This window comes from Tauraco erythrolophus, chromosome 11, assembly GCF_009769465.1.
Source record: "Tauraco erythrolophus isolate bTauEry1 chromosome 11, bTauEry1.pri, whole genome shotgun sequence".
Lineage (NCBI taxonomy): Eukaryota > Metazoa > Chordata > Aves > Musophagiformes > Musophagidae > Tauraco > Tauraco erythrolophus.
Window position 1 is genome coordinate 10,760,437 of NC_141475.1, and position 25,580 is coordinate 10,786,016.

The 25,580-nt window shown below is 42.3% G+C and overlaps 1 protein-coding gene across 1 annotated transcript in view; it reads left to right on the plus strand.

Moving 5' to 3' along the window:
* NYAP2 (neuronal tyrosine-phosphorylated phosphoinositide-3-kinase adaptor 2) overlaps positions 1–25,580 on the plus strand; it is a 137,654-nt gene that overhangs the window by 66,627 nt on the left and 45,447 nt on the right. The window contains exon 3 of the mRNA XM_086618602.1: positions 13,168–14,265. Coding sequence (XP_086474728.1) covers positions 13,168–14,265 — 1,098 coding nt within the window. The remainder of the gene's footprint in view (positions 1–13,167; positions 14,266–25,580) is intronic.

Sequence of the window (25,580 nt, forward strand, 5' to 3'; positions counted from 1 at the left end):
TGTGAAAAAGAGTGTCCTTGCTTAATGTGAAATTCCACCCATCTGGCAGGGTTTCATTTGTGAACTCAGGGCAGTCACTGTGGAAATGAGAGCTTCAGGCAGCTTCTCAGCGTAGGAACTGCTCAAGTTCCCTTTCTCAACCTCCTGTTGGTATCACTGATGCTGCAGTGCGTGAATAAGGATGACAAAATCAGGGCTGCAATTATGGTCCAGCTCTGTGAAATGCTGAATGTCATGAGTTTACAGCACAGACAATCCGAGCTGATGATAGGTAACAACCCCACTCAGAGCTTAGGCTGTTCTGTACTGTCCTGTACCAGAGACTGTGCCTCAGTGGTATGGATGAATTCCTGCAAGAAGCTTTGCTTCTGAGCAATGACAAAATGAAGCAGGCCGTAAACACTGGGTTATAGCAATAGCTTCTGGTTTCCTGTGGTGGTGTGACTGCTCAAAGCGTGGGTGCATCTCTATGTCTTAGCAACAATGGGAGTAGATGCTAGTTCAATCTTCATGGGGAACATGGGGAACAGCTGCAAGATAGGATAAAAGGAACATTTCTTGCAATGAAAAGTTGCTTGGCAAAGGAAAGTATAAGATGTATTGTCTGAGAAAGCTGTCTGGGATAACAGTTTCAGCAGTTACTGGCTTTTCTGTGGCAAAACCAGCTTTGACTTGTCCCTACACCCATGCCATTGCGTTCTGCACTTAGCTGAAACATTAGGGCTGGCTTAGGGGCAGTGCTGTAAGGTTGGATGGGTCCAAACCATAAGTAAATGGGAAGGAGAAGGGAAAAATGAAAGGGAATAAGAAAAAGGGTGAGAGAAGAGGGGGAGAGTGCTGTGTGTGCTCGCTGCAAACACAGTGTCGGAGAGACGAGGAAATAATAACACAGTTCATTCACGTAAAGAGCTTTTGGGAACAATTAGTGATCTTGGCTCTCTCTACAGTCGTATTCTGGTAGTTGATGCCTGCTTCTTCCCGTAGATAGTGGCTAAGATCTTTCAGCCTTGTGTCACTGCTCTTGCTTTAATTGCCTTTCATTTACTTCAGCTTTCCAAACATTTTTGCTTGAGAGCTCCACTTTTCCTTGTGCCGTCTTCTGCTTCTTGGTCTTTTTTCTTATTTTGCAGGGTGATAGTTTTTAATCAGGTCTCTCTCTTATTTCCACTAGTTCTGCCTGTGAGTTGAGCTCAAGAGGTTCTGCAGTCGTGGGTGAAGTAGGAACAGCTTCTGGCAGAAATTCTTCTGTTCCTCTTTGTGCTCCATCTTTATCTTTTTATCCTCTTTCTCGCTTCTCAGGTGGCACAGTGAGATTAAACCTGGCATTTAAAACAGGGAAGGGCTCTCCTGAAGCTTGTCTGGAACTGTTTACAGCACTGTCGAAATGGTACTGTACACTGCAGCCATACCAGGTGAATTTATGGTGATTAGGCCCAGTTGCATGACCCCTATAGATCGACTGTTATAGGCTCTACTGGTTTCACTAAACCACTGCAAATAAATGATAGATGCCAGGTGCACAGAGAAGCTGAGTGGGAGGCAGCTGATAATGTGTGGCTTGTCTGTAATTTTGTCAACACGTTATTTAGAATTGAGGAGGAGAGAGGAGTCACCCCTATGGAGATGGAAGTAAAGTGAATAGCTGTGAGGCTCTTTTCCTAAAGCCGATTACAGTGAGTACCTCAGTAACGCTCAGCCTCTGACCACAGAGCTGTTACTGCTCCAGGCACCGCTGCCTGCCTGTGAGCTACTCTGACAATACTCTGTCCACTTCAGCTATCATCATATTCACCCAAAAGATGCTCAGTGACAACCTGCAGGAGCTGCTTCTGCAGGGTCACCTTGTGTCTCTTTGGTGGTGGCAAGAGTGCCCCTTTAGGTGAACTCTTCTTCGTTGGGGCTTGTTTGCTTTCTCGATGCTCCTGCTGCGGTGACTCATTTGACGCCTGTGATCAACCTTACGCTTTGTTTTGAAATGCAAGCTCCATGGCAGAAGAGCCTGACGGATGTGTCACGTGTTGTTCAGCAGCAGCCAGAGGCTTTTTACAAAACAGCCTCGAGGAAAAGAATTGTACAAGCCCCACAAATTTGAGGGAGAGGAGCTTAGGGAAATCTGTTGGTTCCTTGTCACTGGTGGGAGATGCTGAGGAAGCACAGCAGCATTTGTGGGGCTGCCGTGCCTGTGGAATAGTTGAATACAATACATTTAATGTTGGAGTGCCCAAGAGGTCAGTATTATGCACAACAGCACCTTGGTAGGTCTGCCAGCTTGATTTAATGGGCTGCAATTATTTTAGAAGCTCGGCAAACAGATTGCTACTTATGTAAGCAAATAATGGATTCGGCCTACTTATGGTATCTGTAAGTAGAAGATGGGCATTATTGTGGATCTAAAAAATGAAGAGTCTCATATCTCTGGACAAATCATTCAAGTCTTTGCATATAGTCATGTCGTGGTTTTTGGACTGAGGGTCGAGACAAGAACCGAGAGGTAGCACCCACCAACCATGGTCCCGGGCAAAACATGACTCAGGCTTTCTTCATAAAACAAAACAATTTATTAACAGTTACTTAACAGGAGACATAAGGGAACGAAACTGGTTACTTGAGAGGAGAAAAGAGAAAAACAGGGCCAGATCTTAAAACAACACCTCCCCACCCTGTTTCCTTTCGTTCCTGGCTCAACCTCCTGCCCAGCGGCGCAGGGGGACAGGGAATGGGGAGTGCAGGTCAGTTCATCCATGTTGTTAACTAGTGCTCCTTTCTTAAAGGAGGAGGAGCCTTTACACCATTTTTCCCTTGCTTCGGTGGATCCCCTACTCATGAAGAAAAAAGTCCCCAAACTTTTCCAACGTGAGTCCTGCCCGCAGGATTGCAATCCTTCCCCATGGATTGTACCAGTTCGGGCTTTACCAGTCTCGGCCTCTTAGGGAGCTGCTGCCACTCGCGTTGGCGTGGGTCATCCCACGGATTCCAGATGCCTCCACGACCTCTGCTGGGCTCAGGCATCTCTTTTCTGACGTGGGTTTCTTCACGGGCCATGAGTGGGTCTCTGCTCCGCCGAGTACACCCTGGCTGCAGGGGGGCCGCCTGCCATCTTCACACCGATTGCAAGGGAAGCCTCAGCTCCAGTACACCTCCTCCTGCTCCATCTTGACTGACCCGGTCGTTGTGGTTGTTTTCTCTTAGATCTTAATCCCCTCTAGAGGAGCTTGGCCCGGCGGGCACCCCGGGAGTGGGGCGCTTCCCGAGCCCCCCATGCGGCTCCCCCGGCGCCATCTTGAGCACATGGTGCCGGCCCGGGCCCGAGCGGCCGCCTGGCCGGGAGCGAGGGCAGCGCCCTCCTCCCCTCTCCTCGCTCCAGAGCCAAAAGCCCTTTCCTGCCCCTTTGTCCCAACTTAAATAGGGCAATTCGCAGAGGCGCCAATTTGGCTCAACCCCCCCCGGGGGGGATGGGACTCAGATCTGGTGGCACAGGGAGCAAATCCCCTCCCCTGCCACCAGAACACCCCCCCACATCAAACTATCACAAGTCACCGTTAGTGTTCTGGACAGGATGTTGGTGAACCAAAGCAACAATTAAATTGAGTGACCAAATACAGACTATTTTTCTAGATCAATTAAGTACGTGAGCTAAGCCTACTGTTTCATCAACCATTTGTTCTTTCTCTAGCTTGATTTCCTTCTTTCTTGTTTTCTTCATAAATCCTTTCAGAGCCCACTATTTGGGTGCAGATACTGGATTTAGAAATCATCCAGAGCCAGGAACTCTTGCAGAGATCAGTTTCATTCCATGTCTCTGCACCGTACCTTCTCCAAGAAGTTAGAATCATAGAATGGTTAGGGTTGGAAAGGACCTCAAAGACATCTAGTTCCAACCCCCTGCCATGGGCAGGGATACCTTCTACTACACCAGGTTGCTCAAAGCCTCATCCAACCTGGCCTTGAACACTTCCAGGGATGGGGCAGCCACAACTTCTCTGGGCAACCTGTTCCAGTGCTTCACCACCCTCTGAGTGAAAAATTTGCTTCCTTAGATCTATTCTAAATCTCCCCTCTTTCAGTTTAAAGCCATTGCCCCTTGCCTTATCACTATATAACCTTGTAAAAAGTTCCCCTCCGGTTTTCTTGTAGGCTCCGTTTAGGTACTGGAAGACTGATATAAGTTCATGAAAGTCCAGCTACGATAGCTAGTGATCAATAGCAGTGTTGTCCCTGTGAAGCCAGGAGTTGCGTTCAGGCCGTAGTATGCCTTTGTTTACATGAACATTGCCAAAAAATACCACAGAGGGCTTCAGTGCCCTTTGGGTAGCAGATAATATATGAATAAGCAGCTAAGCCCTCAGAGGCTTACTGGTGTCCACTACATACCAAGCTTATATGACATAATTGTCTAAGACACATATCGATGGGACATAGCTCTTCATGCATACCCAGAAGCATCCCTTTCTGAGCAGAAAAGAGATCTTTTCTTTCTGCAGGTCAACAGAAATGCTGCTGCACTTGCAGCTGCCACGCAGCATAGCCTGTAGAAACTCAGTCAGACAAAATGGAGAGCCTCACCATCTTCTGTGTGACATTTGGGGAATGCGAGATGGTTAGATAGCTGCAGAGAGGGAGATGGGGCCGCTGGTGCAAGGTGACAGCTGTATGAGAGCCGGGCTCTCATAGCTGCACCACAGCTAAGATGCTGGGTGGGGGGTGGCGGGGGCCGATGTCGCCCATCGTTCTCGGTGTGAAATGCAGTCAGTTTGTGGGTAGCTGTATGAATAGAGTGACAACAGTTAATTTGCAGTAAAACAGCGAAAGATGTTCAGATTTCATCTCCAAGGTGACAGCCAAGATACCATAGACGTTGCTTTAAAACTGAAGGGCTTTACTCACGTTGCCAATCTGGGGCTGGTTTTCCGTAGTCTCTTGTGACTGTGTTTAACTCTTCAGTGCTCTGACTCTGTATCGGTTCCCGCAGTAGAGCACTGGAGCCACCAACCAAGAAGCACATACGCTTTGTAAATTAATTTCTCTGTAAGCATGGTTCAGTAGTTCTGTTTGCACACTCTTCGTGTAATTCATCTAATGATGCTTGCGATTGATAAATTCCCATGCCAATTGCCTTTCTATATCTAGAATTCCTTCAGATTATATACAGTCACAGAATTTTTTAGTGCTACTGTTGCACTGGCTGCAAAATCTGTTTCACATAGACTGCAGGCTATCTGAAACAACAAACCAGCACTTCAGCAGCAATATCGGTTGCATGTGTGGGCAGTGTGAGGATTCTTTACTCGGATTCCCAGTTCCCCAGTAATCCTCCCACCTCTCCCTCCTCAGAGCCTGCTTCCACTGGATCTGCTGTAACATACACCATGTAATGCTGGCCTCTCATGTCTGGGCATATTAGTTCAAGGATATTTTTCTAAATGGGTACTCAGAAATCATTGCAATCTAAAAAGAGTTACTGTGAGATTTTTCTGTTTGCCTCCATTTGCACTCAGTTCATCAGTTTTCCTGTAAAAGGAAGATGATTCAAATTGACTTCTCTTTCTTACATATCCAAAATCTTGCATTTTCTGCCTTTCCAGGACTGTGTGAACTGACAGTAACTTTTAATTTCAGAGAACAGTACAGAAAGACTTGATTGCAAATAATTTGTAATTATTTTCATACACTCTCTTTTCTTTTTTTCTTTGCCTGTTCAATCTTATCTGGAAAAATCAGGGACATCAATTACTCATTCCTTAAAAGAACTAGGATGTGAAGTTCAAAATATATGAAAGCGTGAGGCTGGGTGTCGTGGTTTTTGGACTGAGGGTCGAGACAAGAACCGAAAGGGAGCACCCACCAAACATGGTCTCGGGCAAAACATGACTCAGGCTTTCTTAATAAAACAAAACAATTTATTAACAGTTACTAAACAAAAGACAAAAGGGAACGAAAACGGTTACTTGAGAGGAGAAAAGAGAAAACAAGGCCCGATCTTAAAACAACACCTCCCCACCCCCTATTTTCCTTTCGTTCCTGGCTCTGCCTTCCCCCCAGCGGCGCAGGGAGACAGGGAATGGGGAAGTACAGGTCAGTTCATCCATGTTGTTCGCTGCCGCTCCTTTCTTAAAGGAGGAGGAGTCTTTACACCATTTTTCCCTTGCTTCGGTGGATCCCCTACTCACAAAGTCCCCAAACTTTTCCAAAGTAAGTCCTGCCCGCAGGATTGCAAATCCTTCCCCATGGATCGCACCAGTTCGGGCTTTACCAGTCTCGGCCTCTTAGGGAGCTGCTGCCACTCGCGTCGGCGTGGGTCGTCCCACGGTCTCCAGATGCCTCCACGACCTCGTCGTGCATTCCATGCCCCATTATCAACAGTACCTGGTCGCGCATCCCCTGCTCCACGACCTCTCCTGGGCTCAGGCATCTCCTTCCCGACGTGGGTTTCTCCACAGGCCACGAGTGGGTCGCTGCTCCGCCAAGTACACCCTGGCTGCAGGGGGGCCGCCTGCCATCTCACACCGATTTGCAAGGGAAGCCTCAGCTCCAGCACACCTCCTCCTGCTCCATCTTTGCTGACCCGGTCGTTGTGGTTGTCTTCTCTTAGATATTAATCCTCTCTGGGGAAGCTCGGCCCGGTGGGCACCCCGGGAGTGGGGCGCTTACCGAGTCCCCCATGCGGCTCCCCCGGCGCCATCTTGAGCACATGGCGCCGGCCCGGGCCCGAGCGGCCGCTCGGCCGGGAGCCGGGAGCGAGGGCAGCGCCCTCCTGCTCTCTCCTCGCTCCTAAGCCAAAAAGCCCTTTCCCGCCCCCTTTGTCCCAACTTAAATAGGGCAATTCGCAGAGGCGCCAATTTGGCTCAACCCCCCGGGGGGGGATGGGACTCAGATCTGGTGGCACAGGGAGCAAATCCCCTCTCCTGCCACCAGAACATCCCCCCCACACATCAAACTATCACACTGGGCATTCAGGAGACTTAGTCATTTTGTAATTTTTCTGAAAGCTTTTGGAGAACTTTTCACTGTGGGAAAGGGTAATAAGCAGAGCTCAGTGTGTCAGGCGGATACGCAGACAAGTGGAGGGCTCTGGAGGAAAAATCTGGAGGTCAGCCTGCTCTGGAGTGTGGCAGTTTGAGGAGAGACTCTCTCTGGTGTGCTGATACTCCAGAGTTTTTGAAATGTCCTAGCATCTCTGGGTCTGCTGAAACCACCTATTGCTTGCAAAGCTGCTTGAATGGATCATCAGATGGTTCTTTTATTCCTTCCATGTTCTTTCCCTCTCTGCTTTTTTTCCTACTAGCATCTTTTAGAAAAGCAAAAGATAACCTGCAGGGAAAGGTCTTGTGACCATGAGGACAACGCTGTTTTGAAAGCAAGTTTTTTTTTCTTTACAGAGGTATGTTCTCTGATGTTACTTCAACCTAGTGATGATGCTTCTAGAGTTGTTTGCTAAGATGCCTCTCTGTGTGTATATTTTATGTCTGTTCACAGTATAGGAACGTTTGCCTTCAAACATTCCTTGGAGAAGAAAAAAATGCGTGTTCCATACTACATGTCTCCAATAGATACAGTTAAATTTGTTTTTATTTTCTATTGTTGCTTTCCAGTGAGGAGAGCCACTGTTCAAGGATAGATATAAACAAATCAATTAAAATAAAAACCTTGCCTACAAACACCTTAGAGCCTAAAACACCTTAGAGCCTAAACTAGCAAAAGAAAGATGATGAAAAGTAGCAAAAAAGGGGTGAAATGACAGATGAGGCCCTGTGGCCTGTGACAAATAAATGAATTAAACTCAGGTCTCCTGAGTCTGTCTTTTGCACAGTTCAGAGGACTGTGCCTTTTTAAATTCAGTCTCGCTAAGAATATTCAGACTTCATCTACAGAGATAATGAAATCCAACCCGATATAAGCACTGGTGCACAAATGCGCTTAAGACCATGTGCAACTTTAAACAAGCAGTTCATTTCATTAAAGCCAGTGGGGTTATTCATAGTCTTGAGTTTACACATATCTATAGGTTCTGTGCTACCCTAGAGCTGGATTTTCTCTGTTGAATTATGTGATGTAAATCAGAATCTGTGTATCTTTGATTCAGTATCCAGGAAGTTCAGGGTTTAATTAAAGAAATTCCATTTCCTTTGGCTCCTTGAGGCTCTTTTTGATAGAGATACCCCTCAAAATACTGCAAGATTAATTCCTTCTGTGTTTAAAGTAACGTCTTTAAGAATTTCAAAATTTTTTAGGCCCCAAATCATTTCTTCATTTAGAAAGAAAATTAATGCTATAGCTTCTTGTAGAAATTGAAAGAAAGTAATTTTCCTGTTACATGTATTTTTATTCTGTTTGTTACAGTGAACAGTAAATAAATCGGCTTGGTCTCTGAACTGCAAAAGCTGGTAAACACCCAAAGGACAATAGAAAATGACAAAATTCATTTCAGTTTTTGGATGTTGTCGCTCATTCCTATACAGTGAGCAAATAATAAAAAACAATGTGATAACACATTTTCATATTTTCGTCTCTCCTTAAAAAGTAAAAAAATGCTTCAGAAGGATGACAAGAAGCATTCTGTATTTCCAAAATTAACTATGAAAGGCAGATTATCTGGGCATGTCTGAAAGCTATGCATAACCTTTGTGCTACAAATATCTCATTTCAAAAATGTCATGTTCTGCTTATTCAGTAGGGCTTCCGTAAGGCTATTTTAAGCACTGTGCTTCTTGCTTCTAGATGAGAACTGAAGTTATTACAGCCTGCATGTGTTGTTTCACTTGCAATCTATTACAGCTAGATAATTGCTTGGTAGTAGGATGCTATTAAACCTGGAGAGATCCTGCCCAAGTGCTGTAAACTCCGTGGAGTCCAGTCTTGTTTGCAAGATCATCATGCCTCCATGGTAGTTTGGGTAGTTCTGATGCAAAAAAAGGAGCCAGGAGCATAGCACTCCGAGCTTCTGCAGCCGGGGCAGCTCCTGTGAGGGCAGAAGACCCCGTAGCAGTGGCTGAGCTATCTTCCTCTCATCGCCTCTGGTCTGCTTGAACTCCTCACAGACCTGGCAATCTCTTGCATTTGTGTGTCTCTGTAAAAAGAGGACTCACAAGAGCTTTGTGGTGCTATTTGGCATGTGGTTAAGGGAACGTGCACCTGGCAAGGAGAGAAATAGTCCTCACTCATTTCTTCCATTTAGCTTTGGATCAGACCCCATGTGCTCTGAAGCAGGAGTGGTAGAGTTTCAAAGCAAGTTACTGGCAACAGTTGCACCAAGGACATAGTAATTCGTGTTGAAAAGCACTTAATTACTCCACGTTTAGAGCAGACAACACGGCAGTATGTGTATCACCAATATGTCAGCATGGTTTGCTTTTCATAGGAGTTTATGTTCCCAGCAGGCACAGAGTGCTTTTTCTGCCTGATAAATGTCAAGTACTTAAAGCAATCTTGCCTTTTCCTCTCTAGAGGTTGCCAAATAATCTCCTTTCATTGGCTGTGGGATCTTGCCAGGGCTTCTGCGTTCATGCACTTTTATCCCTGCCAAATGTTGGTAACACAGGAACTGTACAAATATTCCCTGCTCCTTTCATTTGCTTTGCACAGCTCTGTTCGGTTGCAGGTTTCCTGTTTTTTTCCCTCTGTTATTCTAGGCTGGTTCTGGCAGTAGTTCATGATCCGTATTCCATTATTGGGTGTGCTACGGAGCTGAGTTTGGGTAGAAACCTTTGTTAAATAAACATGATAAGCGTCTTGCATCATAGCCACCTTTAAAGCTAATTTGGTTTGCCTCCTGAATGCCCCATTGCAGCTGAGGGGAGTTCCCAGTGGGTGTTAAGCAGTTCCTCTGCTCCCAGTCACAATAAAAAGATTCCTTTGCTGTTTATCCATTTACCTGTGTATTTTCTCTAGGAAGTCTTACAGCACCAAATGTTCCTGCTCCATGTAGCATATAGGAGGTACCCCTATACCTTGATAAGGTTTATGAAATATTTTACAAGGCTTTGAGTAACCTGATCTAGTGGAAGGTGTCCCTGCTCATGGCAGAGGGTTTGGTACTAGATGATCTTTAAGGTCTCTTCCAACCCAAACCATTCTATGATTTAAAACATTTAGTTTTAAATTTTAGTTTGAAAAGTCCAGTTTGTTAAGGAGGAAAAAAGATGTCAGTATTAGAGCACCTCCTGGAAGTAGATGCTTTAATAAAATAAACTGTGGCAGAGGAAAAAAATACTTTTAATAGAAAAAGGAAAGTAAATCTTTCACCTTATCGTGTTTTACCCTGTGTATCATACAGCAGGGCTGGGTCATTTGACCTTTTTGTTGATAATGTCACCAAGATATTTTAGGCTAATGCTACATATCATACGATGGCAGATGATAGTGCTTTGTGTGTCACTGCGGTACTTAATTTCAATCCATGCAAAAATATTTTACAAGACTAGATGGCAGAATGTCAATCATTTTTCCATGACATTTCTTCTTTCCTTGTCTGTAATGTAATAACTTGTGAATGTTGTATATGCAAACCCCAACACCTAAGGACAGGTCTAGATCCTGTGGCAGAACCTCATCAGTTGGATAAAAACTGTGAAAATGGAAGGAAGGAAGAGGCAAAATATGCTATTTCTAGCCGTTTGTTTGAAAATTCAGTACTCTTAACTGCTTTTCAGTTAACACTAGCCTTGAACCTCCGCACAAGAGCATCTTTTGATTATTTTATCCATCATTAACGTCTCTCCAGATAGAGGTGGAAGAGTGGGAGTATGGCTGAGACAGAACATGTTCTCAGTGTGAGACATGTGGCACAGGAGATTTAGAGGACAGTATAGGGAACAGGGGTCTGAGGAAGGCAGAGGAGCGGGAAACATTTGTATCTCAGCAATCCTTTAAGAGTGGTAGTGTGATGCACAGGGAACTGAAGACTGCGAGAAGCCTCTGTGTACAAAATGCACAATTTTCAAAAGCAGCAAAATGTGTAATGCTTCAGCTGATCTAAAGTAGAGTTCAGGTCCTGAGCAAAATGTACAGAAATGTTCAGGCAGTTTGTGCCAGTCTCATTGACTGTCTCTTCATTTTAATGGCACCAATCTGAAGAAGATTACTTTTGCCAGGGTTGTAAATCAGATTAACAGAGGTGTGGAGAGAGGATTGAGATGAAGTTTATGTCAGTAGAATGTATGTGAAGGTAGTGATACAAATAACAGACTAAACAGAAAGGAAATAGTGATTTAGCTGGAAGCATGGCAAGAAAAAACTGCTAGTATTGTCAAATACATCAGGAGTAGTATTTTCTGCAAAGCCCAAATGATTCTGGTAGCCTACATCTCATTCCCAAAAGTCTATCCTAATACATTCAAGAAAATTAATTTGGTTTAATTAAAAAGACAAATTTAAAGTGCATCAGGATATATCCACATAGGGAAAAACTATCAAGCTACCAAATACTCTTATCTGTGGTAGTTTTTGCATGTCCCTAGCCTGCTGCAAAGTGGGACACATTAATTGGAACCATCATGAAAGCATAATATAATTTTTTGAGGTTGTTTTTTTAATTCTGGCAAGATTTCATTTTCTTGTTGCTTTGTTGTACCTTACATGTTAAGCTTAAACAGATGCTGTCAACAAGGAGTGGTCTCTTTGCTTCATATATGTGCACACGCATACGTTCACAGCTGCTTCTTCCTAAACAAAACTGGAATCTTGTTTAACATCTGCCTTTATCCCTACGCCTTGTAAGAAGTGAAGAGAGGTTGTTTAGCAGATCAAAGGAGAAGTGTGACAAAGTGATAACACTATGTTTGAATCCTCCTCTGATACTGACCAAATCCCGTTAGATGCTGTAACGCAGGCGTCTTCCAGCCTGGAGCCGGCGTTCTCGCAGACTGTCAAAATACTGTCTTTCAGCTGGCAGAGCAGTGCCTTGCTGCTGGCTTTAGTAATATGTTTGAGGCTATTTCTAAAAGAGGGTTTTTAACTCCATGAGCACTGCCTGCTTGGTTTAACGTTAGAAATTTGCTGGCTGTTTTCTGATGGGTCAGCAGAAGGTGTCTGGAAATTTCTCTGAGCGCTGTGTTTGCAGTGGCAGTTCTAGCAGTGAATTGCAAGGAGCAGCAGACTTTAGTAAGACAGGAAAGCTGCTATTCTAAACTGGCCTGTAGTTTAGGATTTTTTTTAAACTGAGAAGCTTACCAATGAGGTATCAAGGCATCAACTATTTACCCTATAGGAATATAAATTAGGTTTAGTGTATGTGGTAAATTTTGTTTCTTCATAAGTTTTTCAAGTCCACCTAGGATAAAAACTGACTTCACCCAAATGTTTAATGAGGCATTTTATTAACCCCAACATTTAATGAGATGTTTTGCTAACTATTTATGCAAGGTGATCAAAATGTCATTTCCATGAGTTTCTTTATTGTTTAATTCATAAAGGATAATTTCTAAGAAACCCTTGAACTGTTATTCAAACTAATTTCATCACAATGTTTTGATTTATAATTTCAAAGAGAAAATGCTCTATTGTTTCTAGAAGTAACCTGTTTGGGGAGGATCTGAATCTGTCAGGTACTTTGTTCCCCCTTGACTTCACTGAAATCTCATTAATTCATAGGATAGAGTCCACATGAATGATTATCCCAACAGCAAACTTTACAGTATTTGCATGTGAATGTTTTGTTTCTCAGTCAGTGCTGAGAGAATTGTTGTGCTTTATGCAAGAAGTTACTATAAATAAAAAGGTCTTGATTCATCACTATGTCACTGCAGAGTTACATCACTGTCACTCCAGTATGAATGTCCAAGATCTTAGCTGTTCCCTTGCAGCCATAAGGAGTTTATTTGGATACTTAGTTTTAGATCTTTGGCAACTCTTTGGGTTTTTAAAATCCCACAGCGATATTTGAAAAGTGTAGTATTTAAAAACAAAGTCCCCTGTCCATAGAGTTTGAGAGAGAACAGATGTCTTGAAGGAAGGGAAGTGCTCACTAGCTACTTAATACTGGATTGTCAGAGCATTCTAGGTTAAGATAGGAGTGTTTTGAATAGGGTGTTATTTTTACACTGTTCCACTGATGTGATACCAGAGAAAACCAGCAACGGGCTGATCCTAGGAAATCTATCCAGAATTATGAAACTGTAACAGAGATCCTGTGGTTGACAAAAGTGATGAATTTATATTTTGTTCTATTTTCAGTGTCAGCCAAACCAAGACCTCACAGTGATGAATACACAAAGAAGATTCCACCTCCTAAGCCGAAACGAAATCCAAACACTCAGCTAAGCACATCTTTTGATGAAACATATATCAAAAAGCATGGCCCTATGAAGACAACACTCACTAGGGATGCCTCTTTATCACAGGTCAGCAGTCCTGCCCCAGACACAGAGGAGGAAGAGCCTGTTTATATTGAAATGGTTGGGAATATTCTCAGAGACTTCAAAAAAGACGAGGATGACCAAAGCGAAGCAGTCTATGAGGAGATGAAATACCCTATATTTGATGATGTAGGCCAAGATTCAAAATGTCAATGTGAATATGACCATCACACTTGTTCTTCTCAGTGTGCTACTCCCACAGTGCCTGACCTAGATTTCACCAAGTCTTCAGTGCCATCTACTCCCAAGGGCTTGCTTTGTGATATACCCCCACCATTTCCAAATCTGCTTTCTCACAGACCTCCACTGCTGGTGTTCCCACCAGCACCAGTGCAGTGTTCCCCAAATTCTGACGAATCTCCTCTAACTCCACTAGAGGTCACAAAGCTTCCTGTTTTAGAAAACGTGTCTTACATCAAACAACAAGCTGGAGCTTCTCCATCTTCACTGCCACTTCATACACCAGGCCATCAAAAACTGGAGAAAGACCAGACAGTAACTCATGGGACTAGCACCCCTGGGCACACCTCCTCACCTCCTCATCCTTCTACCTTATACAGAACACAATCTCCACATGGTTACCCTAAAAGTCATTCTGCCTCACCTTCTCCTGTGAGTATGGGTAGGTCTCTTACCCCCTTAAGCCTCAAAAGACCTCCACCTTATGACTCTGTGCATTCAGGAAGTCTCTCAAGAAGCTCTCCATCAGTGCCTCATTCTACAGCCAGAAACACGTTGCAAGAAGGAGGAAAGATGGTAAATGCCTCGGTCAGTACCTACGGGTCATCATCTCAGAGTGGTTCCCGTTCTCGGACACCCACCAGTCCTCTGGAGGAACTAACCAGCCTCTTTACCTCAGGACGAAGTCTCCTGAGAAAGTCCTCCAGTGGTAGAAGATCCAAGGAGCCTGCAGAAAGTAAGTTCTTGATGTAATTTTTCCTTGTCCTTCCTTGTATAATAATATCTTTCACTGTATTTTACTACATCAAATGCTTGCAAAAATGAAATACCTCAGAAGTCGGAATTCCTTATATAAACATCTTGTAATGGGAAGAAAAGGGATTATTGTTAAAATTACTTTAGTCTTCATGTTGTATTTTTAAGATTTTTCACTGTGCATACTGCGCTGCAGAAGTACGATTCATGTCTTGGTCTTGCAAAAGCTATCAGTTTTCATTAACTTTTCCACAGCTGTGAGAGTCCTATGTGAGTTGTGATCTTGCCACCATGTCACATCCTTCCTTTCTTCACGGATGCTATGACACAGCAATTGTCCAAGCAGCTTGTAGCAAAATAACCAGATGGTAGTTGGTTTTTGGCAAAGATCCATTAGTTGCCCTTAACTTGGCCGATGAGCACAGTGCGTATGATTGCAACCAGAGGCGCCACCTTAAACCATTCCTCTCCTTCACACTACCTCCTTCTGTACAGTGCTGTGCTGGTGTGGCTGGTTGGGAGGCTGTGCTGTGAATCGATCTGGAAACCAACATGACCTATGATGCGTTACCCACACACAGAGAAAAGCACAGGAGGAAGTTGTGCAGGAAAACCTTAAGCCAATATTGACTTTTCTTATGCTGTATCGTAAAATCATTGTCCCATATACATTCAGATTTATACAATGTACACCTATTTCTGAGCTAGTGAAACATGGAAACTCCTAATGAAATCAGCAGGAGTCACAGATGTGAGTGAAAGCAGAACCTGACACCAGTATTTCTGTTGAAAATATGTTCCCGTTCAGTGGTGCCAGAGAGAGCGTCTTGCAGCAGAAGACAGCCATAACACCTTTTGTCAGAGAGCAAGGTGGGCTCCTCCAACCTCACTAAAATCAGTGTATGACTGAATTCTTGACACCTGCCTGACAGAAAAGCTGACTTTGGAGAACAGCTGATCTCATGTTTGTTTAAGTGCTATATTATACCTATTTGACAACTGTAACATATTAAATACCATGTGATAAACTATACTGGTTGATACTTGATAAAGGAAGGCGTTCTGGTTTCCAGGCTACCATATTGCTACAGAAGAGAAGTGATTTCTGCACTGCCTTTCTGCTTGTGTTTGTGCCACTCTGTTACATTACTCATTGCAGTGTGGTCATACCGCTTTGGGGCATGCTCCAGGGCTCACAAGAACACCTCATCTGGGTTTTCATGGGTGGAGGTTCCCTGCCTCACACCTCTGCAGCTGAGTGAGTACCTGCAAACGTGTAAGTATGGTGAAGCTTGATGGCAATGGTTTCAGTTGGCGTACAAAGTGTTCCTTCTGGTACATGGGCTCCACTGCCTCAACAGTTTTATTCTTTTTTATTCTTTTTATTCTCTGTGAAAATCAGGAATAGCGACTCTGAAATCAGGTGGAGGCAAGAACGGAGTTTGCAGGATACTGAGAGTACGAGTTGGTGCTGCAGTTCGCTTAATTTGTCTTTAATATATTTGTGGCCTGCTATCATAGATACTGTTTTATGAAGGTCTTAGCTCCATGATTCAGTAGGGTTTTACGAAGAGATTACAATAATAAAAATACAATAACACTGGATTTGTGTGCTGGATGGAAGCAAGTTTGTACCTAAAAGGCAAGATGACTTGTAATTGGGAACAATTATGAGAGATTCAATGTGACATTTATAAATAATTGCAGTGAAGTGGTAAGGAGGTTTTGGCAAAGTGCAGACAATATTGAACATTATTAAACATGCTGCTTATTCGTAAGTGAGCAGAAATCCCCTGTAAACCCCATGCTGCACCAGATCTACCTGATGACCTTCATAAAATGGACAGTTTTATGCTCATCAATGTAGGCATAAGTGTGAGGTTTGGAACCTATGAAATTTCTGGAGCAAACATGGCAAGTCCTGGGAAATTTCAGCAAATCTCTGCTGCTGTCTTACACTTACCTCCAGAAAGATATTCTGTATATCCACTTGACTGAAATTGAATGCAGACCTTTCAAGGGACTTTTCACTGATAAATTTAACATAAATCTTGCCCTGCAGATCTGTACCAAGAGCAGCTTTCTTCTTGGCCTCTCAAGGAGCATTCTGCTTGCTGCTTTGGAGGTAGAAATGTGCTCCTTATTAGTCACAAATGGTAAGACGAGAGATGAAATAGAAACTGTGTTCATTTACTTTAAGGACAAAACATTCATGTTATAAATAGACACCAGTGGTGAAAAGACTCTGGAGTGCAGCTGTGTTGAGTAAATGAACAGACTGCCCATCTAATCCAATTGTAATTTGTCTGGTATTTACAGTATGACTTAATCCTATGGGATTACTGCACTGAGCAAGAACCGGGTTTGTGCTCAGATATTACAGAGGTAGAAGACACTCTTAAGATCTATGGAAAACACATACACGTCTAGCATTTTGTGTCTTGCAATTCTACATTAAAATGATCCACCATAAAGAATCTAAATTGTGGGATTTGAACATGAAACGTGACCAGACTGTCACATTTACATGCTGTGATTATACATAGTGATAGATAGTGTAGACTGGACTAATCATATGATCTGTTAAAGAGATCTTGCTCCTACAAATCACACTGGAAACCTAAGGCATTCATACAGTTCTGGATTATTTTTTTTTTAAGCTACGGGACAACAAATGCATAGCATAGGACTAACTGGGACTGCCATGGTTTTATAGTTGTCACTTCAGTGTAATTTTCTCTCAGCATACAGAAAAATTTCCAGAATCTTGAGGATAATAAACACACACACAAAAAAGAAGTTATATGGCTCTCTCGAAATCATGCTAGGAAACTAAGAATATTTGCTTCTAATGTAAAATTATTCTGAGCATGTCTTAAGTAACTTTCTCATTGAATCCTCCAAAACTCAGCCCTCTGTGACTTGTCTGAAGCTCTCGCTGCCACATATGCTAGTCAAAAAAAAAAAAGCACAATACTAAATTTTGTATTCAGCTGAGTATATTTGGAAAATATTGCAGCAATTACAGAGAAAATTCTCTCTCATCTTTATTGTTATTGCTGCAACTGGCTTTGTGAAAATTTGGCATCTGAGTCTGAACTCAATGTATTTGCTGGCTTTTAATTTGTGATGTTTTTGAGTGAGTTTCTTTTTGAGGGGAGGACTGCACAAACCTTATGTCCAGTCAACAGCTTTAATATACAAGCAAAACTGCTTTGTAGCCTTTCTGTATTATTTTCTTTGCTCTTCTGCCATTTTTCCTTTTTGATTCCGCTCCATTTTATTCCTGTAGAGTTCACTGGAATTGCATTAGTGGGAAATTGGGATAAATCAGTGTGTATTAAGAAGATTGTCACCTCAGGGCCACGTTTTCTGAGGATATGAGCTTCTGTTGAAGCCCCAGACATGTTGCTGAATGCAGTCAGCATCCACCAGCTGCAGTTGTGATGTGTGTATCTGGATTTTATAAGCAGTTCAGTTATTGTGCTGTATTCTCCTAAAAATCCTCTTGTGTGCTGTTAGCATCTTAAATATGCTTTGTGGCACAATTATGAAAGCGAGGAGAAAAGAACAAAGAAAATTAAATTGTAAGGCCAAATCAGAAATGAAAAAAATGGTGGAAGATGATCATAAAGAAAGGCAGAAAAATGGAGAGAACCCCTATGGAAATCTGAAGAAAGATATAGAGCACGAAAAATGTGAAAGAGTGGGAAAGATAGACATTATTAATTGCCAGAGACTGTTCTTTAACCCTTCCTGCTTTCGTGTGGGGTAACATGGTAGCATGTCCTAACAGTTGGCAGCCCCCTGTGAAATATATTGTCAGTCTCGGAGGTCAGAGGGAAACTAACATTTAAAGGTACTAATGCTGCCTGGTGTCCTTGGGCTGCTTCAGTGTGTCCTTTTCTAATGCAGCTGGAATGTGTTTAAGTATGACTGCTCAATCCAGCTCCGTTGAATGGCACATTCCCTTTGCTTTTTGAATATGCACTGAGTGTCTGTGTTACCCATGTCCTTCAGTAAAGCGGGAATTACAGCAGGAGAGAGGGAGGGAATGGTCTTCAGATTTTCTAGAGCTGTGTTTGTTGCCTCTGTCTTTTCTGCACTATGGAAACATGCTGTACTCTGCAAAAATATAGAACTGAATTGTGTGCCTATAGGCATACCCACATCCTAAAAAGCAAAACAGAGAAGCTGCTGGTGCGCGTCTGAGCTGCTTTCCATTTTTCTCTGGGTGAAATGGTCCTGTAAACCCTTACCAGGACCAGCCCCTTTCTGGTTTTGTACTGGTTTGTTCCATTTGTTAAGGCTTCAGTTTCCTCGTAACATCCTGGGAACTTGGTGCCTGTTTTGAGCAAGTGTTGCAAATGTTCATCCTAATGCACTGCACAACATGGTGGTGGTTACCTCTGCCATGTGCCCTGACTGTGCTCGAGGTGTGAGATCAGCACACCCAATGCACAGCACCTCATTGCCCTTTTCCTTGCGGCTACGCAGGGCTACGCAGCTGCTTTGGCTTTTGCGTAGGGAGAGTTTCACTCTTCAGCTTCTTGCCATATATAGGGAGGAAATTTGTGAACGTGCTACTTTGGAAATTCAGTTAAAGTGATTGAAAATTGAGATAATTATTAACATTTCCTGTTCCTGACTGGTACTGCATTAGGAATCTAAAATATTTTATTATAAGCTGTCAAATAGCGTGTGGAGGGGAGGGATGCAGAAGTGGCTCAACTTGTTAAAAAGGAGCTCATGCTGATTTCAGGCAGCTGAGAGCCTCCCATGGAGAAATTGTGGAGTCAGAGTGGAAATTTTTACCTTTTTTTTTTTTAATTTAATTTTTTTAATTTAAAAAAACCTTTTTTTTTAAAAAAAAAAAAAAAAGAAATGCTCATGCATTTCAAGGCCAGGTTGGACGAGGCCCTGAGCAACCTGATCTAGTTGGAGATATCCCTGTTCCTTGCAGGGGGGTTGGACTAGATAACCTTTGAAGGTCCCTTCCAGCCCTAACCATTCTATGATTCTATGCTTTCTAGGGAGCTAGAAAGCAGCTTTGGGTTCCCTGTTAGGTAGAACAGTATGTTGGAAAAGAGAGCTTGGGAAATGAGTCAAATGAAAATTCACCCCATGGGGGTCTGTTTGGTTGTTTAACCTCCACCTCTGCACATGAAACACAGAATGAGGGACACAGACAGGGCAGGATTTCATCTTATGTATTTTTCTAGTGGAGTTAGGATTAAAAATGGTGGACTTCATATGCTACTGAACAGTGCGTACCTGCTCATTTGGATACCTGCTCAGCCTCTGGTATTCCGAAGAGGAAGAGCTTGCTTGCAAGACTAGGCTGGCCATTAAAAGTATTATAGTGTCTCCACTACGTATCATTGCTCAGCTACTATATATCTGAGTTGTCAGTATCAGAGACTGAAATTTAGAAGCCTACGTCATTTCTAACCTCTAGGTTAATACATTTTCTGTAGTTTTATATAAAGAGATGTCAGCCTAATTCTCCAACCCTTTTCTGCATTGTAGCAATTGACTGCATGTGGTATGAATACTGTGTTCAGTCTAATAAGATAGCTGCAGCTTTACAGAAATAATACCGCAAAACTGAAGTTACTCCTGAACGATGCTGTATCTTTGAGCCAGAGGTGTATTGGCTTCTCTGTCACAGGTGAAGCAGCTGTTTCACTAGAAGTTAGATTTTCTAGTCTGATGAGCCATGATATATATGAGATCAGACCAGGTGATCACAGCAGTTGCGTCTCGTTTGACAGTCCTGAAAGCAGATCTGAAAGCAAAGACTAGAGGAGGGAGCAGGGAGAAGTGCCAGAGGAAAAGGAGTAGAGGGTAAGAAAACACCAGCTTTGAAGAGAATGACACTTGTTCACCACTGGAAGGATGTAGTCTTATCACAGTTAATTAAGCCTGAAGAAGGCTTTGTCCTTGCCTGTCAATTACTTTCTATCAAGATATAAGCAAGCTGAAGAGTTGCAGCATCAGAAGTACTTTCTGCAAGTGCTTTCTTGTGAGTGCATATTCAGGGCAAGAGCTGTGTACACCTGCATGCACAAAGGTCTCGGGCTGTCTGGTCTGTTGGTGTCACTGAGGTCTCTCAAACTCTGCCCTTCACTAAGGGACAGACCTGACTCCTGTCAGGGTGAGTGTGAGATATTGTGAGGCAGACCTGAAAATGGCTGAAGTGTAAACATAGTGATGACCAGATGTGGTCAGCATCCTTCAGGAACCAAGCTTTTGGGAAAAAAACAAGATTTGTTTTGCAGTTGAGTGATCTTGAGTGCTGCTTCAGCCATGCCTGTTGTTGTCCTTCACCAGGAATCCTTAGATCTCCTAGCGAAAAGACGAGAGCACTGGACTAAATATTTTGATCCACATCAGCTAGCCTGGCCAGCTGGAGTCTCTTACTTGTTGAAATGTGGAAATAATTGGAAAGAAAAATCATAACACAACAGTAAGGTCATTCAGCGAAACACACAAAAGAGCAGGAAACCAACACTTCACCTAGGTTTACTCTAAGGGAGAAGCAGTGAGCTGAGAAGCAAAGGTACAGAGAAGAAATGTGTGAAAGCATGCCCGGCAGCTTGCACGTCCCTGGGTGCTGATCCCCTGCCGTAGCTACACCATCACTGCCCCGTTCTGCATTGCATGCCCAGTAATTGAGTTCTTTGTCGGCATCAAGGATAATGCCAAGTTTGAGAACTTGTTTCAAATGCATAAATCAGTTAGGTACCCATCCCTTGATTGAAATACACATGAGGTCATTTGTTGTCTTGCCGCTTTCACACAAAAGCGAGTATGTCTATTTTAAGAGCATTTAGTCATTCAGGTCACTAATGGGTGGGATGTCCCCTCCCTTTTTAAGATGAAGGAATGTCTTTGTTCCGTGCAGATATTAAAACAGAAAACATGCGTTTTGAGATGATATGCAGTGGTTTTGCTAATTGGTACCATGACATTGTCTCCTCTTCTAATTCAGCGATTTAGGCTCATCAGAAAATCACGTCCTCCTGGGATTGTGACGATATACAGAAGCATTGAAGAAGACATAATTTCATAAATAATTGCTCAGATTTTTCTGGAAACAGCTGCTGTTTCTGATTGATGTATATGGATTTATTTATTCCTTGTGTTTATATTACTTGACTGCTTGATAAAATTTCTGGTTAGCAGTTTAATCAACATTTCTTTTTATAAAGAAGAAATAATTGCAAAGGGTAAAAAGAAAAATTAATAGAGATAAAGCTATTATCTTTTTGTTAGATTTCAAGTAAAAGTTGGTTTCAGGTAAAGCACTGAAAAAGACAGCTTCCCTTTAGATTTCATATACAGGAAGATGTGAATTGTCTGAAAGTTGTTCAAGGAAAAAAAATGCCTTAAACTCAGTTACCAAGACCTGCTTCACTGTGTTTTGAATAAGCAAAGTAACATGTGCTGCACTTGAGGATGTGGATAATGATGACAGGTTCTAAGTGCCATTGATTTTTTTTTTTTTTTTTTTTTTTTTTCCCCCCCTAAATAGAGCTTTCTAAGCCAGAGAAATATTTTGACCTTTAGGCCAGATCTTCAGCACTTATAAATCACTACCGCTTATTTGAAACTGGGAGAGCTACTCCAGTTTACACCATCTGTGTCTCTGGCTTCAAGAAAATAAACATGTCCTTCGTGACTAGAACAGCTTGTATTCAAAATGGTGTAGTCATATAGCAGGGTGATGTATTGGAGACTTTATTGTCTTTTTGTTTCAAACAGGACCATGCAATTTACAACCGATTTATGGGGGCTCACTATTAATGGTAAAAAATGCTCAATCTGGTGATGTTTTCCGTAAACATATATTGCCTTCAATGAAACTGCTAAATACAATTTCTTAAAACTTCGCACTGTATTTTTTAGGGAAGGTGATACCAGTGTAGGGTATCAGGGTCCTCTTTTTGAGAAGGAACTAAGGAAAAAAACAAACAAGAGGATAGAAATCGAACTACATTGATTTAGAGGAATGGTGCAGTTTTATTTACGTAGCCTCTACTCAGGAAGTTGGTGCAGCCGCATTGAATGAGGCCGGGCAGCCCAGCAGTGCCAGAGGTTTGAGAGGACATGCCCAGAGCTCGGAGGGTGGCAGCTGTAGCACCCACGATTGTCTGATTATCTGTAACCTGTTGTCAGTTGGAGATAATTTATTTGAAAATAATATGGAGCCTCTTGATGGAGGAAATGTCTGATGTCAGCTTTGGTTTATTACAGTATCTTACTAAAATCATCTCATATTGCAGCAATTGAAGAGTTAGTTTTAAGCAGGAATTGCAGTTCAGATGTGAAAAAGATAGCTGTGCGTGTTAGCTTTACAAAAGGGAGAAAGCAAGTTCATGAGAGCGTAGATCAAACCAGTGTCTGGGGACCGTCGTGCACCTTTTGGTGGGTCGGCTTGGCTGGCTGGCTGGCTGAAGCGATGACTTCCAGAGAGGGACCAGCTGGAGCTCCTGCCTTTGGCCTTGGCGTGCAGAGCTCCTTTTTCAAGACAGCTGCCAGATCTTCTAGAACTTGTCTTTATAACTGAGCGCTGGACCCTGAATTACATTTTTACTAAATTAAGAATCAGATTTTCTTTGCATTAGAATTCAAATGTGGTTTTGTTTGTTAAATCCTAAAACTAAAATTAAAGACCATTGGTAGGAAGGCCTACATTTATTGTGGGTTTTTTTAAGAAGCATGATGTTCATAAAGCACTTTGAACCGATTTGACATGTTCCACAGGTAGGTATATAGAGATAGCACTTAAATTTATTTGCTTACATTAAATCAGAGGGAAGGTAACCACGGTTTTATTTAGGAAAAATAGCCAAAGTCCCCCAGACCATACCACGAAGAGAAGGTCTATGAGCTTTAGGAAGATGAAATACTGTGCAAGTTTCAAAGAGAGCAGAACATAAGTTTCCTCAAAATTTACCATGAACAAAAAAACAATTTTGCAAACAAAAATCTGCCTTTTTTTCAAAAAACTGGCATATCTACGTCATAGCCAGAGGAGCTGCTTGAGATCATTGTTAAATGAAAGTCTTTTACATGCCAGCTTATGATCTGAAACCTGATTTCATGATCTCTTGAGCTGCTGTCTTTGCATCTTTAAAAGAAATGGAGTTTAATTAAATGCCTTGTCTGTACTTGCAGTGACACAGCTCTAGCTGTAGAAGCTATATGATTTTAAAAGATGATGATGGGAACTTTAGGGGGGATAAAGGAAAGAACAAGGTTTCCTCCCTCGGTTCTAAAATCCTCTGATACTTCTGATTCCTCTTTCTTTTCCTCTTGATATTTCTTAAAATAACTTTACCTTACTGATTTGTGTAACGAACACTGACATTTCTTGAGCTAAGTGGTTTATATATCTGTTTTTAAAAAACATACTTTTTCTGGCATGTCTGATTTGATTCCTGGCAGAGTGAGCTAAATTCTTAAACCCTGTCATTAAAGGCCCAATCCAAAGGTCCTTGAAGTATGAGATAAGATATACTTCAGAGAATCCCATCATAAATTATGGCAAGAAGGGTCCTATCCTTGTCTGAGGCTGCTGTTCCTTCAAAACCATTCTGCAAACCAAGGTACTTGGGTATCCAGAATGTAGCAGAGAACAATGCAAAGACTAAGAAAAAATAGTGGGTGATCACATGATATGCTACACATTTTTGTCAGTGTGTTATCTAATCTACCCATAATCTGATAAAAAGTTTTAGACTCTTAACTGAGAAAAGGTGAATATGCTTCTCCTTAAGTTTTCTCTGGACTTTCCGGGAGTCCATCAGTAACAAGAGAAATCAGAGTCAGAAATCACTTTATTTGGGTTTTACATGTAACATTGATTCAAATATTGAACTATGAAACTGTAGGGGTGTACAAACACACTAGGTATAGGTAAGGGGAGAAGTACAGGAATACTGAGGAAATAATTGTCAGGATAATAATGCAGATTAAAAAGTTAGGTTCATTTACATTTGATTTGATGTGAAAGTTCAGGTTACTTTTACTTCTCTGAACAGAATTATCCATCCCTAATAGTTTGGGGTTTTTTGTTAAAGCAGTAACATGCAATTAGCACTTTATCTGGCATTTAAGAATGAATAAGGAGAACTATTGTTCTTGTAACTATTTATCTGAAAAAGAGAAGCTGCGTGTTTAATTCTGAGGGAGGTGAAAAGTAATTTATTTTTGTATTTGACTTAGATTCATAACTCAAAAAGTACCTTATCCAGGAAATCTATAGCCATTTTACTGCTTGGGCAATGTTTGCCTAATTTATATTTGATTTGTATGTGCTGTAAGACATACAGAGACACTTGTACCAGCCACACTATCTGCTCTACACACTTGTGAAAGCAATAGCACAGGCATCAGGAGCTGTATAAGGCCATCTGCAAGTCTACATATTTCCTCAAGATCTGAAATCTGTGCTGCCATGGCTTAACAGTTGCTTAGCTAGCAAGAGTAAAACCAGTTCACAAAATGAAACTTCTAATTAGAAATGAGAGGGCCAAAAATGATTTGCTCTGTTAAAAGGCTTAGAAAGGCAGAATGACATACAGGGTTCATTCTGTAATCAGGAGAAACCTCAAGCGTTAACTTGCAGAGCAAATAGTGCTTGGGACCCTGACCCAGCTAGGTTTGGTACAGAGGCTGCATAGAAGAGCCTGTATGCTGTGCCTGGCTTTGTAAAACTGAGAGCAAAATTCAGGAAGGGCCAACGTTAAGAAAGCATCACGATTCCCTTCTACTAGTAACATAGTGTGGTAGAAGGAGAGCTGTACAAATGGGACACTTGTTCTTATAACGAAAGGCAAATTTTCCCATTCATTAATGGAGTCAATAAAGAGAACAGCATTAATAAAAATGGTTTTCCTAAAGGTAGTTCTAATTTGGTGGCCTTCTATGGTGAAGTTAGAGCATTGATGGATAGGGGAAGAGCAACTGACATTGTCTACCTGGACTTATCCAAAGCATTTGATACTGTCCCACACGACATCCTCATCTCTAAACTGGAAAGACGTGGTTGTGATGGATGGACCACTCGGTGGATAAGGAATTGGCTGGATGGTCGCACTCAAAGAGTTATGGTCAATGGTTCAATGTCCACGTGGAGGCCAGTGACGAGTGGTGTTCCTCAGGGGTCGGTACTGGGACCAGTGCTATTTAACATCTTTGTTGGAGACATGGACAGTGGGATTGAGTGCACCCTCAGCAAGTTTGCAGATGACATCAAGTTGTGTGGTGTTGTGGACATGCTGGAGG